The sequence below is a fragment of the Phoca vitulina genome, unplaced genomic scaffold, assembly GCF_004348235.1.
Source record: "Phoca vitulina isolate PV1807 unplaced genomic scaffold, GSC_HSeal_1.0 scaffold11, whole genome shotgun sequence".
NCBI lineage: Eukaryota > Metazoa > Chordata > Mammalia > Carnivora > Phocidae > Phoca > Phoca vitulina.
This window is the reverse complement of record NW_022589714.1, coordinates 40,056,648-40,076,064: the sequence shown is the minus strand read 5'-3', so window position 1 is coordinate 40,076,064 and position 19,417 is coordinate 40,056,648. Positions and strand designations below refer to the sequence as shown.

The following is a 19,417-nucleotide window of genomic DNA, read 5'->3' as shown; positions in this document are numbered from 1 at the left end:
ACACCAGTTTTCCACCTACACCTCTGATGGCTCCAGAAGTCATTTTCAACTCCTCCCTTTCCCTTACCATCTTCCCCACAATTCAGTGAATCACCAAATCCTGTTGATTCTACACATTTCTCAATTCTATCTTTTCTTCTCCCTCCCATGGCCTTTGTCTTATAACATTGCTGTCCTGGTCAAGGGCCACAGGCTTTTTCTTGAGCCTTCTTCAGTTTCTTCATATAGTCAATAGTCTAATGGAATCAACTTTCTTAAGATTTATTTATTTTAGAGAGAATGAGAGAGAGAGAGTGTGAACAGGGGAAAGGGCAGAGGGAGAGGGGGAGAGAGAGTCTTAAGCAGACGCCAGGCTGAGGATGGACCCCGCCGCGGGACTCAATCTCCTGACCCTGAGATCATGACCTGAGCTGAAACCAAGAGTCAGATGCTCAACCAACTGAGCTACCCAAGTGCCCCCCCAAGTTGGATTTTTTTTTTTTTTTAAGATTTTATTTATTTGTCAGAGAGAGAGCACAAGCAGGGGGAATGGCAGGCAGAGGGAAAGCAGGCTCCCTGCTGAGCAAGGAGCCGGACCCAGGACCCTGGGGTCATGACCTAAGGCGAAGGCAGATGCTTAACCGACTGAGCCACCCAGAGGTCCCTTGACTTTTTTTTTTTTTAAGATTTTATTTATTTGAGAGAGAGGGGGAGAGAGAGAGCAGCTCTTGAGCATGAGTGGGGGGAGGGGCAGAGGCAGAGGGGAGCCAGCGGGCGGCTGGGCTCCATCCCAGGACCCTGGGATCATGACCTGAGCCAAAGGCAGAAGCTTAACTGACTGAGCCACCCAGGCGCCCCTGGAGTTGACTTTCGGAAACATATTCCTTCAGCCACCTCTAGATTTGTGTAATTCATTACATTGTATCTTAAGCATCTGTTTATACAAGTCTATGAACTTCACCAGCCAGTGAACTCCCTGAGGGCAGGAAATAATCTTATTCATTAGGACATTGGCTTGGGCAGGGTGGAAGTAAGGGATGCATATCCTAAAACACTCAACAACGAGGTAGCTTTTCACTGTATTCCCAAGTGTTTCAATCTACTGGTTCCCCAATCCCAGCGCACTTGCAATAGGAACTGGGACCCTCTCTCCAAAATTGTAACAAACCCAGAATTTTCATCTCATCTCACCAAGGTCCCCGCCAGCCAGCCTTCCCCTTTCATTCTCTGCAAGCCCCGTCTAGGAAACGGATGCCGTGGAGGACTATTGGGAGATCTCTCCACCAATTTTGCATATGCAGTTAGTGCTAAGTTACCCTGATGAAGAAAGGTACCCTTCATTTTAGGGCTTCTTTCCTTCCATTCGGACTGGGCCAAGGAGCAGAGCAGGGAAAAGAGTGAGAGCCACTTTAGAAGGGCGCGGGCTACGAAGAATGGCCGAGGCCGACGCACACCAGACGCCGGAGTGCGGCACTGGGTGCTAAGCTGGGGCTTCCCCTTATCCCCGCCTCCTTTGTTAAGCTCGACCCACTTTAGGGCGGGACCTCCCACTTCAACCAATGCTGAGAGACGAACCCTGGCGGTTTGTACTCTTCCTTTCCAATGAGAAAAAAAGGAAGCGGCTTGGCCCCAATAACCAATCCGAGGAGGCGGCGCCTGGTTGTCAGGCAGGTTTGTAAGAGTTCGGGCCAATTGGAGGCGCAATCACCGCTCGACCCGGGCGCAGCGCGCAGGCGGTGGCGAGGAGACGCCGAGCGGGCCGAGTGCGGCCGAGCAAAGCCGGAGCCGGAGCGGGGCCGCAGGAGCCGGGCTGGGTCCGGACGGGCCGAGATGCCCTATAAACTGAAGAAGGAGAAGGTGAGTGTGGCCCTTTCCTCGCGCCTCCGTCTTGGGGCCTGCGCGGAGCTCTGGGAGAGGCCGAGCCAGGCCCGGGACAGCCCCAGACTGACCCTCCCGTCCGGCCCCCGCAGGACTCCCAGGGCCAGCCCTCCGCCCCCGCTGCTGGCCGCACCCCCAGCCTGTGCCGCAGCTGGGAAGGCTTCCTCACCTTGCCCGGGATGGAGTACCCCGCGTACACCTCCATCCTTTCCTCCCTTCATCTACCCCCGGCCCTGGGTAACCACCTCCGTCCAGATCTGCCCCACTCCCAGGTCACTCCCCTGCTTTTTCTCTACACACCCCCCCCCCCACCCGTTTACCCGTTTGGGACAGCGCCTCGTCTGAGACTGCACCTCCCTCCAGCCCACCTCCCCCTCGCCCCCCATTGCGCTCAGCCCCTTCTCTTCTTACACGCCTGGGCCTGGGCCTGGGCCGGCCTTCTCCACCGTCCCCTACAGCCCCTTCTCCCTCCCCGCCAAGCTCCTTGACCTAGAACTGCTCTGCTTTCTCTCTCCTCCACCGAATCTGGCCTAGGCCCCTCCCTCTAGTTCTTCCTTCACACACAAACTTGTAAGCCAGGACTGAGCCCTTCCTTCTGTTGATGGAACCTCAGAACGTCAGTGCTCGTAGGGACCTTTGAGCGCATTCAGTGCAATCTTTAGTGATACAGATGAGGAGACTGAGGCCCCGATAAGTGAAGAGACTTGGCCAAGGTCACACAGCCTGTTTGGAGGCCCAGCTGCAATATCAGGTCTCTTGATTTAAAGGCCTCCTTTGTACCAAAGCCTCCCTAACAGGCATCAACCGACTTGCAGGTTCATCCTAAATCAGGTTACCTTTCCTAATCTGAGCAAGCTCCTCCCCTTATTCCAAATCTTAGGATAACCTTTGCATTTTTCCAATTTTGCACCAGTGCTGGATTCCTGCCTTTCTGGGCTACACTACCCTCAAATCGGGTATCTGCACTTACTATCAGATTAGTTTTCCTTCTTACCCCAGAGGCCAGCCAGCCACCCCTGGACACCCTTGACTTTGTCGTGGTGTCCTGATACAGACTGTTGATGTTGCCTTCTTTACTTTCCTCTTCTACCTCCATACTGCCTTCCCCTGTTCTTCATCCCTGCCTTTCTCTACCTTCTATTTCCTGCTGTTGCTGAGGTCTGACTCAGAGGTGTGGTTCCTTTGAGGTACAGACTCACACAGAGGATGCTAGGATACCAGTTCCAGCCTCCCCCAGCTTCTCCCCTCCTGGGGTTGGCCCCTCGTGGTGGGTGCTGGCTCTGGCCTGGCGCTCTGCTCAGCCACTTTATGACCCCAGAGGAGTCTTGCTTTCATTTGCCCTCTGATGGGCTGGGTTGCTGGGTTGCCGTCTCTGACCTTAGCGGTTCAACTCTTTATCTTGGGGCTTTCAGAGATCTGGCAGGCAGCTCTGATTCTGGGTTGTCCCCATAAGCTCCCAGGGACAGAGGTTCTGAATGGAGGGTTGGTGATGGCGTACTAGGCACTGAAGCTCCTGGGGTCCTGGGCTGGGCAGGTTGGTGTGCTCCATCCAGACCCTGTGTCCTTGGGGAGTGGGCCCGCTGAGGTGGTTTGGGCAGCGTAGCTGTGAATGATGCATACACAAGTCAGCCACACCCGAGGCTAAGGGGTTTCTCCAAGGAGTGTGGAGGGGTGTGGAATTCAGGGGAGCCTTGTGAGGTCCCCACCCATCTGTAGTTTTTAGTCTTGATGGAACAGATACTGTCCCATCTACAAAACACCTTCTACTAGATGATTGAGAAGAAAAATTCTTAGACTTGCTAGGACCATAGGTATTTGACCATAGTATTTGGCTGGGAAAGAGTATTGGAGGAATTGGGGTGCACGGAGCCAGGCATCTTTGATTCCCTTTAAGGTTTAACTTTCTGCTTTTGATTTCCAGTTGCATTTGGCCTCCTTCAATGGTTAACAAGTCCTGAGGGGGAGGTGGGTGACAATGTGACTGAGGTTTGCCTGGATGGGGTGGGAGCAGAGAGGAGGGGTGGGCGGAGGATCTTTATTTTGCATCCATCACCTCTCCCTGTTCTTCATCTCTGCTGGTCCCAGTCTTGGCCATCCTTCACAGCCTTCTCCCTGAAGCCTCTCCTGAACCCTCAGTTAGGAGGGAGCTCTCTCTCCTCCCCTGGATTTGCAGAACACTTGATAGGTCACTTAAGGTCTTTTTGTGTTCCCTTGGACTGGAATTTATTGTGAACAAATGTTTTCTTCCCCCTTGAGATAATAACCAAGCTCCATTTTGGTTTGGCATCTTCCTTGCACACAGTAGGCGCTCAGTAGATGGGTGCTGAGTCAATCCCTTGGGGGCAGTTTGCTTCCCTCCTCCTCCCTCATGTTCTGATCTGGGACATATCTCTTAGGTTCCCAGGCGGTGTGCCCCTGCTCCTTTCCACCTTCTTGTTTTTAATAATAGTAATAATATTGGCTAACATTGGGATATTCCCGTGCCAGACACTGAGCTAAAGGGAATTAGGTAATATGACTGTTGTCACTTAAAAGAAGACTGAGGCTCAAAGAGCCTAGTTCACCTGCTTATGATTATAGAGCTAGTAAGAGTTGGGCCCGAAACAGTGCGGGCTCCAAACCACCGTGCGGGCGGCACTTGACCGTGGGGCTGTGCTGGGGTGCACTGGGGTGCGCTGCGGGGTGTGCACCTCACCTGTTCTGCAGGAGCCAGGGAGCAAGGGTGGTGGGCGTGGTTTCCCCATGCCCCCACACACACCTACGCATGAAGGCAGCTGGTATCTCTCTTAGGAGCACTCCCTGATAGAGAGGTTTGAGCAGTCAGGCTGGTGGAGGGGTGCTAAAAGGAGAAGGAGCTTGCGGTCGAGCAGAGGGCTGAAACACATACAAAGATGGGTCAGCTTTGTCCAAGAGGCCCACGTATGGGGAATGTGCAGTTGCCTCAGTGACTCCCCCCCTGCACCCCTCGTCCTGTTCCTCTACACCCCACACTCTGAGCCATGCTCCTTGGCCCCTTGGCGAGGGGTTGGTGTGCCCAGCCTGGTCAGTGGGCAGTGGAGAGGGTGCTCAGCCCAAAGGAGGAGCACCTTGTGGCATCTAGAGCTGCTCCATACCTGGGAAGGGCTCTCTTCCTCCCTGCCCCCTCCTCCAGCCCACACAGAGCTCTGTTCTCGCAGAGATCCCTGTGCCCCCATAGTCACTATGACTTAACATTTGTCACTGAAGGGGCTCAGGTGCCTTCGAGCGGCAGAATCTCAGAGCTAGAAGTGACTTCAAAGGTCCTCCGATCGAGGCTTCATTTAGGGCTGGAATCCCTTCTGCCCGTGCTTTAGAGGAGTCAGGAATGCTCCTTTGCTTGAAGGCTCTTGGGATTGGGGAGCTTGCAGCCCCATGAGGCAGCCAGTTTCTGTGCCGCTGCTCTAGGAGAAAATTCTTCCTCCTTTGGAGCCTCAGCCTGTCTTCCTGCTACTTTAGCCCATGGCTCTTGGGCCTCTGGATCCACACAGAACAAGTTGCATCTTTAGTCTGCATGCAGCTCTTCATTTATTCGTACAACCCCTCTTGCTCACCCACCCCCGGGACTCCTCCCTTCCACTATTAGCCATCCCAGCCTCACAGCTGTCACTCTCAGGACAGGCTTTTGAATCCACTCCCAGGATGGGTTGTATTTCGCCAGAAGAAAACCTGAGATTTGTCTTTGTCCCTCCCAAAGCCTGATGCTCACGACTGAACCAGATCTTCCCCAATAGCCCCGTGAAGTGCCAAAGTCAGGGGCACTTCCCCGCCTTCCCGTGCCAAGCACTCTACACTCCGGCTGTTAATTGGATGGAAGGTCATGGGGTGCTGTGGCAGCCCCGGCACTTGGATGATTTGTGTTGAGCTTGCAGTCAGATCTGAATTCCCAAGGCTTTTTCACATTTTCCCTGTCCCGTCCCTGTGCAGTTGCTTTTTTTGGCCCGAAGCATAGGAAGAGACGCCGGGCTGGCCAGAGCTCTGAGCCAGTGGCCCGGTTCCCGATGGAGACTTCAGACTAGCGCTCATCTTCGTAGCAGTTCAGGGTTTTACCCCCATCCCTGTCTCTGTGCTTGTCCCCCGGGGCGTTCTTGGGATGGTTCCTATACCTGATTAGGCCAGTAGCATCTTCTAGTCTGGGGGTGATTTGTAATTTCCCAGAAAGGCTTCCAGGTCTTGGCAGATGGCCTTGGGGGAGAGTGGCGACTCCCTCCCCTCCAGCGTGACAGCCTGGGCACCTCCTTGCCCACTCTAGCCAGAAGCCAGTCTGAGTAGCTTGTTCCGTGGCGCTTCCCCTTAAAAGTCCCTCACTCTGGTCCTTCCTGGACGGAGGCCCTCCCAGGCCCCACCTCATACACCGGCCATGTAAAGTGACAGAGCACTATCTTACCTGGTTACCCTGTCTTCATGATGTCTTCCTGACCAGATTCCAGACTGTGTGGAGGGACTGACTCTCCCTCTGTGTACCCCAAGCCCTCCTCCCCTGGGCTGGGTACAAGGTAGATGCTCAGTGATTCTGATTGATTGATTGATTCGATTAGACAGAGGATAAGTACAACACAGACTTAAGGGGTCCAGATGAGGCCTCTCCCTCCCCCTGGCATCTGCTAACTACCTCCATCTTCCCCCTTCAGGAGCCCCCCAAGCTTGCCAAAGGCACGGCCAAGCCCAGCAGCTCGGGCAAGGATGGTGGAGGCGAGAGCGCCGACGAGGTAATGACCATGGGCACAGCCCTCGTTATGGTGCAGGCACCAGCTCCAAGTACTTGACGGCTGGTGGGTGAGGGATCCCAGGGGGCCAGAAGTTACCCCGGCAAACGGGACGGGGATTTCCACAGCTGGGAGAGGGGCTTGGTCAGCCCAGCCAGGCAGCTGCCCTTGGGCAGCCTTCCCCTTTGGCTGGTGTAGAGCAAAGAGACTCTGCAGGTCTTCAGACTCCCCAGCAATTCCCGTGAAAGTCATTTCTCTGTCTACCAACTTTGAGGGATGAGAATTCCTTTCTCCTTAGGGCAAAAACCTAGGGCGTCAGGTGCTGGGGAGAAGGGAAAAAGTATACGGGTGCTCAGTGGGCCATGAGTAGCTTTAGCATGGCTTGGGGTAGGGCAGGGGGTGGGGAGCGGCTGGTGTCCCTGAGTCCGGGAGGCAGGGCTGTGCCCACTGCCCTTGGTTCTGATTGTAGGGGAGCTGCTAAAGGACAGTCATGAGCAGAGGTCAGCACAGCTTGGCAAGCTAGGGCTGTAAAGCAATAAATGGCAAGCCGAGAGAGCACTGGAGGGTGGAGAGACTTAAGTCCAGAGTATGGCCAGGAAAGTTTGGGAGTGTGCTCAGTGGGATGCTCAAGATGGTGGCTAGTCCTGTGGACACGTTGACCAAGCAACCTGTGTTACTCAGAAATTGATGATCCTTGGTTTCTCTGTTTCTTCTCTCCTGTTCTAAACTGTTCAGAGGGATGGAGGACAATAGGAAATAGCTCTCCAATTATGGGCAGAGCTTGTGGGTTTTTTGGGAAGAAGAGATTGATTAACAAGTGTTTGGGGTTAACCCTGGATTTAGATTTTTTCTAGGTGCTTCTGGTCCCTGTCACCTCTAAAGAGATCCAAGCACTTTTCACACCTCTGACCACCGTTTTAGGCCTCACTTAAGTAATCAGAAGAAGCAGGGTAGGTTTTCCCCATTTTACAAACACGGGAGGTGAGGACCACAAAAGATGAATTCCTCCTTCCTCTGCACTTATAGAGTAATCTGAACCTGTCTCTAGGATAGACCTTATCACTTGGTGTTGTAACTATTTGTCCAACACGTGTTTCTCTCCCCCAGACTATGGACTCTGAGGGGAGGAGCTGGGTGTGCTGGGGCTGGTGCATTGCTTTTCCCACACACCTGTATGCTCATGCACTTGGTTCTTTTTTGGAGGTGGGGGGTATTTTTATTTATATATATATATATATATATTTTGAAGATTATTTATTTGACAGAGAGAGAGCACAAGTAGGCAGAGTGGTAGACAGAGGGAGAAGGAGAAGCAGGCTCCCTGCTGAGCAGGGAGCCCGATGTGGGGCTCGATCCCAGGACCCTGGGACCATGACCTGAGCCAAAGGCAGACGCTTAACGACTGAGCCACCCGGGCGCCCCTGTTTTTATTTATATTTATTAATTTTTTTTAAAGTAATGTCTAGGGATGCCTGGGTGGCTCAGTCGGTTAAGTGTTTGCCTTCGGCTCAGGTCATGGTCCCAGGGTCTTGGGATTGAGTCCCATGTTGGGCTCCTTGCTCAGTGGGAAGCCTGCTTCTCCCTCTGCCTGCCGCTCCCCCTGCTTGTACTCTCTCTCTCTCTTTCTCTCTGACAAATGAATAAATAAAATCTTAAAAAAAAAAAAGTGATCTCTACACCCAATATGGGGCTCAAACTCATGACCCCAAGATCAGGAGTCACATGCTTCTTTTTTTTTTTTTAAAGATTTTATTTATTTATTTATTTATTCATTCATTCATTCTTTTAAAGATTTTATTTATTTATCTGACAGATAGAGAGACAGTGAGAGAGGGAACACAGCAGGGGGAGTGGGAGAGGGAGAAGCAGGCTTCCTGCTGAGCAGGGAGCCCGATGTGGGGCTCGATCCCATGACCCCGGGATCATGACCAGAGATGAAGGCAGACGCTTAATGACTGAGCCACCCAGGCGCCCCAAGATTTTATTTATTTATTTGACAGAGAGACACAGCAAGAAAGGGAACACAAGCAGGGGGAGTGGGAGAGGGAGAAGCAGGCTTCCCGCGGAGCAGGGAGCCCGATGCGGGGCTCGATCCCAGGACCCTGGGATCATGACCTGAGCCGAAGGCAGATGCTTAACGCCTGAGCCACCCAGGCACCCCGGGAGTCGCATGCTTCTACTGACTGACCTAGCCAGGTGCCCCTCATGCACTTGGTTCTTAATAAATCATCAGTCAGCGCTCCTGGGAAACACTCCCTCTGGGCTCAGTCTCCCCTTTAGGAATGGTGACATCTGTGGGACCCACAAGGACGGTGGCTGGGAGGTGGCAACTCAGCATTCAAAGCAGCAAGAGGGACTTAGAAATAGGATTTAAAGGGACAGAAAGGAATAGTTAGGGGGCTGTTCTCATCTCTTGCCTAACTAACTCCTACTTGTTCGGTTACTAGATAGACTGGATGTCCTGTCCTAAAAGCAGCCTTCCTTGGCCACCTCCCCTTCCCTCCCCGCCAGGATGTGGTCGGGGCTTCTGCTCTTTGCCCTCCTGACACCCAGTACCACCCCATGGCAGCATTGAACCACAGCTGTAGTTAAACAGTTTGATGTGAATTTGTTGTTCGTCAGTTTTAACTCTTGTGTTAGCACGTGAGCTCTGTCAGGCTCCCCTTCCACACTGAAGGGCTTGGCACACCAGAGGTACCAGTATTTGAATGCATTAGTGACCAATCAGCAAACCCATCAACTTCAAAAAAAGTGCTGGAAATAACCTTAGAGTCTAACCCTCTCCTTTCATAGGTAGGAAAATGAAAGCTCAAATAGGCTAAGAAAGATGCTGAGACCATCTGCAGGGATTTCTCCATTGCCTTTCTGGACGCATGGGTTAAAGGCAGTGTGTTGATATGAGGCCTTTGAAAAAGGAGAGTGCTGAGTTCACCTTGGGCTCTGTTCTGTGAAATGCTGCCCAGGGCTCACCTGTATGAGGCGGTGGCAGGAATTGTGCGTGATTTTCCAGGCGTGTCCCCATGGGTCCCCAGGCAGAGGGATGATGGAAAAGTTGGGGGCTGGGCTCCCAGGCTCAGGTCATCCAGAGCCGTTTGGCACAGTCCTTCCTTTGCTTTTTCTAGTCCAGAATTTGGGGCTTTTCGAGCCAGATTTACCCTCTGTCGTGCATCTGCCAGAGCCTTTTCAACTGATCCTAATAATGATAGCGGCCACCATATATTTTATTGAGCAGTTACTTGTGTGTTAGGTTCCTAGGGCAGCCGTAACAAATGACCACAAACTAGGTGGCTTAAAATAACAGAGATTTATTCTCTCACAGTTCTGGAGGCCCGAAATCTGAAATCAACATGTCAGCAGGCCATGTCCCTCTGAGGTGCTAGGGAAGAATCTCTCCCATGCCTCTCTCTCCCCCTAGCTTCTGATGGTTTTCAGCAATCCTTGGTGTTCCTTGGCTTATGGATACATCATTCCAGTCTCCTCCTCCGTTCTTCATATGGGGTTCTCCCCTGTGTGTGTCTATGTCTCTGTGTTCACATTTCCTTCTTCTTTTTTTTTTTTAAAGATTTATTTATTCAGGGGCGCCTGGGTGGCTCAGATGGTTAAGCATCTGCCTTCGGCTCTGGTCATGATCTCCAGGTCCTGCGATAGGGCCCCTTGTTCGGCTCCCGGCTCAGCTGGGAGTCTGCTTCTCCCTTTCCCTCTGCTTGTGCTCTCTCTTTCTCTCTCTCAAAATGAATAAATAAAATCTTAAAAAAAAAAAGGTTTATTTATTCATTTGAGAGAGAGAGAGAGTGCGAGCAGGGGGAGGGGCAGAGGGAGGGAGAGATAAGCAGACTCCCTGTAGTCCAACTCGGGGCTCGATCCCAGGACCCTGAGATCATGACCTGAGCCGAAATCAAGAGTTGGACGCTCAACCGATTGAGCCACCCAGGCGCCCCTGCATTTCCCTCTTCTTTTGAGGACACTAGCTATATGGGAAGCGGACTCCCGACTTGATTATGTCTGCAAAGACCCTGTTTCCAAATAAGGTCATGTTCACAGGTGTTGGGTTGACTTGAATTTGAGGACAGACACTGTTCAATTTACCAGACTCTGTCCTAAGACCTTTGCTTGCATTTAATCTTTTAATCTCATTTAATCTAGACAGCACTACCCTGAGGTCATTCCATTATCGTCATCATCCCATTTCACAGATGAAACTGAGGCTTAGTGACGTTAAATAGCTTTTACTCAGCCAGTAAACAGTTGAGCTGGAATGCAACCCAGTGCGGTGTGGCTCAGGAGCCAATTCTCCCATGTTCTTAATGACATGATACGCTGGCTCTAAGATTCTTAAAGAGTCTTGGAACGGAAAGGAGCGTTGAGAGATTAGATCAGACTCACTGTTGACCCACTGCTGCAGGCAGCGGTCCTTCCTGGTCTGGCTCTGGAGAAAGCAGCTCACTGCCCTGGACTCTTCTAGGTCCTGTGCCCTGTCCTGAGTTCTGGGAGTGGGGACAGAGGGAAGAAAACATTATCCCAGTCTCACCCACCTCAGCCTGTCCTCCCAGTAGCCAGAGTTGTTACACCAAAAACATTTCTTTTTTGTCTTATCAATCCTCTACTTCAAAAGCTCTCTTGGGGCGCCTGGGTGGCTCAGTCACTTAAGCGTCTGCCTTTGGCTCAGGTCATGATCCCAGGGTCCTGGGATCGAGTCCCTCATTGGGCTCCCTGCTCAGTGGGGGGCCTGCTTCTCCCTCTGCCTGCCGCTCCCCCTGCTTGTGTGCGCTCTTTCTCTCTGTCAAATAAATAAATAATTAAAAAAAAAGGCTCTGTTGGCATCTCATTGCTTACAGGTTACAATTCAAACTCACACTCTGGACCCCTGTGAGCTGGCCCCACCCCATTCTTCCAGCACCCCTCCTGGTTTCTCGCCCCACCAGACTTCCCATCCTCCTCCGATACAAGCCCTTTATGACTCTGGGTCCTTACCGATGAGATTCTGTTGGCGTGGACTACTTTATTTTTCTGCTCTGTTTCTTTGCCTGCTAAATTCATGTTTGTCCTTTGAGGGCCACGTCAGAAGTCACCCCTTCAGGAGCGCCTTCACTAATAGTTCAGCCAGAGTTTGTGTTCCCAGATCCGCGGTGGCACACTCTGCTTTGTCATTTCCCCGCTACCAAGAGCTGCCTGTGCCTTGGTCTCGCCCACTGGGCTGTGAGCTCTCTGAGGACACGGGCCACCGTTTGATCTCTAAGGCTTAGCATGACGTTTAATCAATAAATGAAGGCAGAAAATAATGAAGCTCAGGGTGCCTGGGTGGCTCAGATGGTTAAGCGTCTGCCTTCGGCTCAGGTCATGATCCCAGGGTCCTGGGATCGAGCCCCACATCGGGCTCCTTGCTTGGCAAGGAGTCTGCTTCTCCCTCTGCCTCTCTCTCTCTCTCTCTGTCTCTTATGAATAAATAAATAAAATCTTAAAAAAAAAAGAAAATAATGAAGCTCAGCTAGATAGAGCTCTGGATGTCAGGATAGGACAGAATGCCTCTGTGATCTTGGGCATTTTAAACTAAAATGATCTTAATTTGACTAGTTAATTCATTAAGCAAAAGTGATGTTGTTAATCTTTGCGTTTTTCTTTTTTTTCTTAAAGTTTTTTTTAAGTAGTCTCTACACCCAGCGTGGGGCTCGAACTCATGACCCCGAGATCAAGAGCCACATGCTCTTCAGATTGAGCCAGCCAGGTGCCCCAGTCTTTGTGTTGTTCACTGTTAGTTTTACCTTTAATCTTTTTCTTACAATACTTTTTTTTTATATAGATTTTATTTATTTGACAGAGAGAGACAGCGAGAGAGGGAACACAAGCAGGGGGAGTGGGAGAGGGAGAAGCAGGCTTCCCTCTGAGCAGGGAGCCCGATGCGGGGCTGAGCCGCCCAGGCGCCCCCCCCCCTTTTTTAAGTACGCTCCATGCCTACCATGGGACTTGAACTCAGGACCCCAAGATCAAGAGTCACATGTTCTACCAACTGAGCCAGCCAAGCATCCCCTTACAATACTTTCTTTTCTTTTTTTTTAAAGATTTTATTTTTTGAGAGAGAGAGAATGAGCAGGGGGATGGGCAAGGGAGAAGGAGAAGCAGACTCCCCACTGAGCAGGGAGCCCGACGTGGGGTTCGATCTCAGGACCCTGAGACCATGACCTGGTCCAGAGGCAGGCGCTTAACCGACTGAACCACCCAGGTGCCTCTTTAAAGATTTTGTTTTAAAGTAATCTTTACGCCAAGTGTGGGGTTCGAACTCACAACCCTGAGATCAAGAGTCACATGCTGTACCTACTGAGCCAACCAGGCACCCCATAATCCTTTCTATAGTACTTAATTTCTATTTCTGTGTCCTGCTCTAGGTTTAAATATTTGGGTTTGATTATTAATGGTGGCTATGTTAGGATTGGTTTGGACTAGGATTGGTTCAGAGTGGGCAAGTTTAGTTGCAGTCTCTTGAATGTGAGCTTGGTGCATAAATGTGAAGTCCCACTTGATTGCTGGAGGCCTGAATCTGGGAAGGCTTCTTAGAGGTGGGAAGAGAAGGACCTCAGGCAGAGGAGATGGCCACTACAGAGCCTCAGAGGTGAGACCGGGCAGAACATAGTAGGGGGTGGAGAGCAGGTTGGCTGGCTGGCCTTCGGTCAGTGCCCACCCATGCTGGGAGGGTTGCAGAACATTCCCCAGGGGACTCACCTGCTTCCCACCTCCAGCCCAGGTCAGTAGAGGAGTTAAAAGCTGAAGCTTTGGGGCACCCAGGTGGCTTAGTCAGTTAGTCAGACTCTTGATTTCGGCTCGGGTCGTGATCTCGGGGTCGTGGGATCAGACCCCACCTCAGGCTCTGCGCTTAGCACAGAGTCTGCTTGTCCCTTTCCCTCTGCGCCTCCCCCTCTAGTGTGCTCTCTCTCTCTCTCTCTCTCTCAAATAAATAAACAAAATCTTAAGAAAAATCAAACTGAAGCTTTTACAGGGCGCCTGGCTGGCTCAGTCAGCGGAGCATGCAACTCTTGATCTTGGGGTTGTAAGTTCAAGCTCCATGTTGGGTATAGAGATTACTAAAAAATAAAATCTTTAAAAAAAATGTTAAAAAAAAAAAAAAGCTGAAGCTTTTAGGAGAAACAGTCGAACATGAAGTGAGTCGCTGGCACAGCCCCATACCTCCCTTCTGACAAGCATGTTTCCCGGTGAAGAGTGAACAGACCAGGGAATGCCTCCCTGAGGCTTGGCGGGCAGGCGCTCTGCTGGCTGGACCAGCTGTCCCTCAGATGCTTCTGGTGTCTGGGGCCCGGGAGCCAATGGTCCTTTTAATACCAGGGTGGCCCGGTGGGGTGGGGTGGGGCAGGCTGAACTCAGCTGCTTTCAGGCCACCCCCGCCTTCAGTGACGAAATCCTAGTGGGGAAGACACCTGAGGCATCGACCTATTGTTTTTTTGTTTTTGTTTTTGTTTTTTAAAGATTTTATTTATTTGACACAGAGAGACACAGCGAGAGAGGGAACACAAGCAGGGGGAGTGGGAGAGGGAGAAGCAGGCTTCCCGCCAAGCAGGGAGCCCGATGTGGGGCTCGATCCCAGGACCCTGGGACCATGACCTGAACCTAAGGCAGACGCTTAACAACTGAGCCACCCAGGTGCCCCAACCTATTGGTTTTTATTTATTTATTTATTTATTTATTTATTTATTTTATTTATTTATTTTTAAAGATTTTATTTATTTATTTGACAGAGAGAGACAGCGAGAGCAGGAACACAAGCAGGGGGAGTGGGAGAGGGAGAAGCGGGCTTCCTGCCGAGCAGGGAGCCGGATGTGGGACTCGATCCCAGGACCCTGGGATCATAACCTGAGCCGAAGGCAGACGCTTAACTGACTGAGCCACCCAGGCGCCCCAACCTATTGGTTTTTAAACTTTGATCTTTAGCCATGCAACCCTCTATTCTCTTAACCTTACTTGGAGATTTGTCCATTTCTCTGTTAACAGAGAAAATTGAGGCCTTGCTTCTCCCTTTCTGGGGCGAATGCCTTCTTTCCCTGGACCTCTCCTCAGCGTGAGGTTTGTGGGGGTGCTGGGCATCTGTCTTATCTGGGAGGACAGAGAGAGATACGCTCTTCCTCAGAGTTTTGTTCCTCAGCCGCCCCTGAGCCCCTTGCCCTGGTATCACTAATGCTCCTCTCTCCGACTCTGCTCCTGACACTGCACAGTGCTCTGCTCTGATGGGTCCCGACTTGGGACAGGAAAGGCCTGGACTTGGCCCCCTGTCAGTCAACCATCCAGACCTTCATTGAATGACTGTTAGGTGCCATTGCTGTGTGGGGACCCAGAGGGCTGCAAACCAGGGTCCTGGCTTTCATGGGACTTATCTAGTTGGACATGTGACTACTCCAAGCAAGAGACAGCACTGGGGATGATCCCAGAACCAGTGAAACAAACAAGTAGTGTCGAGAGGTCAGGGGCAGGGACTGGACACTGCAGGGTTGGAGTTGAGAAGGACTTTTGGAAGAGGGTGGGGCTTAAATGGATCTTGAAAGATGAAATGCTTTCTTGGGTGCCCCCATTGTATTTATTTATTTATTTTTTAGAGAGGGAGAGAGAAGGCAGGGAGGGGCAGAGAGAGAGAGAGAGAGAAACTTCAGCAGGCTCCAAGCCCAGCATGGAGCCCAACGCGGGGCTCCATTTCACAACCCTGAGATCATGACCTGAGCCAAAATCAAGAGTCAGACGCATAACTGACTGAACCACCCAGGCGCCCCTTGGGTTCCCCCATTTTATTTTATTTTATTTTTATTTTTTTTTTTTTTTTAAAGATTTTATTTATTTGACAGAGAGAAAGACAGCGAGAGAGGGAACACAAGCAGGGGGAGTGGGAGAGGGAGAAGCAGGCTTCCTGCTGAGCGGGGAGCCCGATGCGGGGCTCGATCCCAGAACCCTGGGTTCATGACCTGAGCCGAAGGCAGACGCTTAAGAACTGAGCCACCCAGGCGCCCCGGGTTCCCCCATTTTAGACCAAGGAAGATAATGGACCCATAGGAACATTGAGGTGTGCTAGTTTCAGGAATTTCCAGGTTGCATTCCTAAAATCCAGGGATGGGAAATAATCATGATAACAGTAGAAGACACTTCTTATAAAGCACTCCTGTGAGCCATATAATGTTCTCCTAAATCCTTATTACAACCTTTTGAGGTAGATACTATTGTCACCCCACTTTACAGATGAGGAAACTGAGGCAGACAGACTATATGACTTTCTGGAGGTTACTTGGCTAATAAATGACAGAGCAGGAGTCAAACCCAGGCAGTCTAGCATGAGTCTGTGCTCTTGACCCCTAAGCTCCACAGTGGATTTGGTTGTTCCTATAACAGGAAATGAAGGCCCAAAGCAGGGGTGGGTCTGATGCACACCAAGCTCTGGTGTCCTGCCCTTCTGCCTCTCTCCCCTATCCCTCACCGAGGTATGACCCAGCTGCCATATGCAGGAAGAGAGACCTGGGACTCCAGGGTGCCTCGCAGGTCTACCCAAAACCACGCTGGCTGAGTGCTGGTCATGGCAGGAGAGGAGTGTGGTGGCCGCTCTTGCCCCATTTCCTTGCACTCCCCGAGACAGGTTAGTGTCTGAGCAGTCATTTTAGGTGGAGGAGAGGACCAGATGGCCAAAAAGGTAATGAGCTACCCTGGATCCACAGGCCTGCCCCGGGCTGGACCCAGTGCGTCTCTCCTCTCCTCTGATCCCCAGATAGGTCACAAGCTTGACATAATTGTTTCTGTAAAAAATTCAGAGCCTACAAAGCAAAGCATTTCTGTCCTCCTCCCTTCCCCCTATCCCAGAGGATCTCACATTCTCCCATTGTTGTGACAGGAAGTCGGAGTTTGGGGAGGAGCCTGGAGGGGCGGTGGGGATGGCAGGTGTGAGGACAGAAGGTCAGCCTCTCCTGTGGCGTGGGCAGCCAGCTGGACTTGGCCTCGGTCCTCTGGTCCTGCTGCAGTCTCTGGGGGCAAGGGTTGTCCTCTGCCCTCTCCCTGCAGGTGGTTACCTGACGGGCCCTGGGGGTGGACAGCCCTGTGCACACCTGAGTGTAGCCTTCTGAAAATGGGCTTTGTGGGGCTCCGACACCCGTGTCTGGGAGGAAGGAAAGAGATAGCTGTAAAAAATCAGTGGTTTTTCTCCAATTATATAAAAGGGTCAGCTGGTAGAACATTTAGAGACATAGAAAAAAGCCATACATCATTGTGCTACAACGGGAGATAGTCATGAACACAGTGGTGGACTTGCTCTTGTTTTTTCCTTCTTCACTGGGTTTTGGTTTCCGTGCATGTGTTATAATGTGGGTGAGCTCATTCTGCACGTACAGTTTTGCATTATCCTTATTTAACTTAGCATAGGAAGCAATTTTCTGTCATTACGTAGTTTTAGGCTTCATTTTGTTTTATTTTAAATTTTTACCAACATGACAACGTGTACTTTGTCGGGTCAGGTAGTACCCTTGGCCTTGTAATGAAAAGAGCAGCGCCTGCCTAGCCCCCCGCCCTCCTGTTGCTCTGTGGCGACCACTCTCAACTCCCCTTTCCTTGGAAATTGACTTCTATTTTTTTTTTTTTTTAAGATTTTATTTATTTATTTGACAGAGAGAGACAGTGAGAGAGAGAACACAAGCAGGAGGTAGCTGGAGAGGGAGAAGCAGGCTTCCCGCTGAGCAGGGAGGCCGATGCGGGACTCGATCCCAGGACCCTGGGATCATGACCTGAGCCGAAGGCAGACGCTTAACCAACTGAGCCACCCAGGCGCCCCGGAAATTGACTTCTGTACTTCCAAAGAAGATTCTTTTACTGCTTTTTGTTCTTTAATTTTCAAGTGTTAGGTATTATCTATTGACTTTCTACTATGGAAAATCAAGGCCTCAGCGTCTTTTATCTCCAACACAGACACTTCCCATGCTCCCAAGATACTTATCACCAATTTTGGGCAAATTACTATGGCTATGTAAATGTTTTCCACAGTTGAACCATGTATGATTACATTTAGTACCTAGTTTTTATAAACATAATTTTAACTCCATGATTTTCCATCCATCCATTTATTTATTTATTTGCTATTACAAATAGGACTGTAAAAAAAAGTGCACACAAAGCCTTGTTTTATATGTAGGATTTTTCTTTCTTTCTTTTTTTTTTAAGATTTTATGTATTTATTTGTCAGAGAGAGAGAGAGCGCCTAAGCAGGGGGAGCGGCAGGCAGAGTGAGAAGCAGACTTCCCGTTGAGCAGGGAGCCTTATGGGGGCTCGATCCCAGGACCCTGCGATCATGACCTGAGCCGAAGGCAGATGCTTAACTGACTGAGTCACCCAGGCGTCCCTCTTTTTTTTTTTTTTTTTTTAAGATTTATTTATTTATTAGAGAGCACACATGTGCTTGTGGGATGGGGAGGGGCAGAGAGAGAGAATCTCAAGCAGACTCCCCGCTGAGCGCTTGATCCCAGGACCCTGAGATCACGACCTGAGCCGAAACCAAGAGTCGGACACTCAACCAACTGACCACCCAGGCGTCCCTGTAGGATTTGTCTTAAGCTATATTTTTCATAGTTAAAACTACTGAGACGCAAGAATGAATTTCTTTCTTTGAACTTTTTTATGGGGGGCGGTGTTTCTTTTAACTTTTAACCAAAGAATGTGACGCATTCAGTGAAGCAGGAAAGTACAGTAATCTCAAGTATGCTGCTTAATGAATTGAATTTTCACGTTTCCGCTAGGAACCACCTCCCAGATCCAGTCAAGATATAGAATATTTCCATTACTCAGAAGGTTCCTCAGGTCCCTTCTCAGTTAAGCCCATAGCCCTACCAGCCCTGCCCTGGCAAGACAGCCACTTTTCTGACTTCTGTTACCATTAATCCATCAATTAGATTTGCAGTTCGTGAACTAGAACAAACATTTTGAAGGCTCTTGATGCACAGGCAGTGGGCACCATTTTGGAAGACACGGCTTCTTGACCACTTTCTTCTAGGGATAGTAGACCTTAGTTCTCGCTGACGCTGGCCGGAGCTGCTCCAGGGTGGGAGACAGCGGCTTGACGGCCCAGGCCTGGCCAGGCATCAATGGACTGGGGGATGGGTGGCGGCCCAGGGTGGGAGGTGTACCTTGGGGAGCCGACTCCAACCAACCATTTGTTTGACTAGGCCCAACCCCAGCCTCAACCGCAGCCGCAGCCGCAGCCCCAGCCCCCGTCATCCAACAAGCGTCCCAGCAACAGCACGCCGCCCCCGACGCAGCTCAGCAAGATCAAGTACTCCGGAGGGCCCCAGATCGTCAAGAAGGAGCGACGGCAAAGCTCATCCCGCTTCAACCTCAGCAAGAACCGGGAGTTGCAGAAGCTTCCTGCCCTGAAAGGTACTTGGAAAAGGTCAAGGGGGCCGGTGCACCAGGCCTAGGGGTCACGGGGCATTGGCGGAATGGAGGTCTGGAGTATTTTGGAGGGATGGACGTTCTAGAGAAGCCAGGGGAGCAGGCTGGCGGCAGGTCGGGGTAGGGGAAAGCCCTGGAAGGCAAGTAGCGCATGGCAGTGAAGGGCTGGGGAGGAGAGTGTGACTGTTACCTCGTTCCCCCGCCCCAGATTCGCCCACCCAGGAGCGGGAGGAGCTGTTTATCCAGAAGCTGCGCCAGTGCTGCGTCCTCTTTGACTTTGTCTCAGATCCGCTCAGTGACCTCAAATTCAAGGAGGTGAAGCGGGCAGGACTCAACGAAATGGTGGAGTACATCACTCATAGCCGCGATGTCGTCACTGAGGCCATTTACCCCGAGGCGGTCACCATGGTGGGCACTGGGCAAAGGGGAGA

At 51.2% G+C, this 19,417-nt stretch overlaps 1 protein-coding gene across 1 annotated transcript in view; it reads left to right on the top strand.

The window, feature by feature from the left end:
• The first annotated feature begins 1,520 nt into the window (after positions 1-1,520).
• Positions 1,521-19,417, top strand: part of PPP2R5D (protein phosphatase 2 regulatory subunit B'delta) — a 24,289-nt gene continuing 6,392 nt past the window's right edge. The window contains exons 1-4 of the mRNA XM_032409793.1: positions 1,521-1,836; positions 6,504-6,581; positions 18,761-18,971; positions 19,195-19,394. Coding sequence (XP_032265684.1) covers positions 1,582-1,836; positions 6,504-6,581; positions 18,761-18,971; positions 19,195-19,394 — 744 coding nt within the window. The 5' untranslated portion in view covers positions 1,521-1,581. The remainder of the gene's footprint in view (positions 1,837-6,503; positions 6,582-18,760; positions 18,972-19,194; positions 19,395-19,417) is intronic.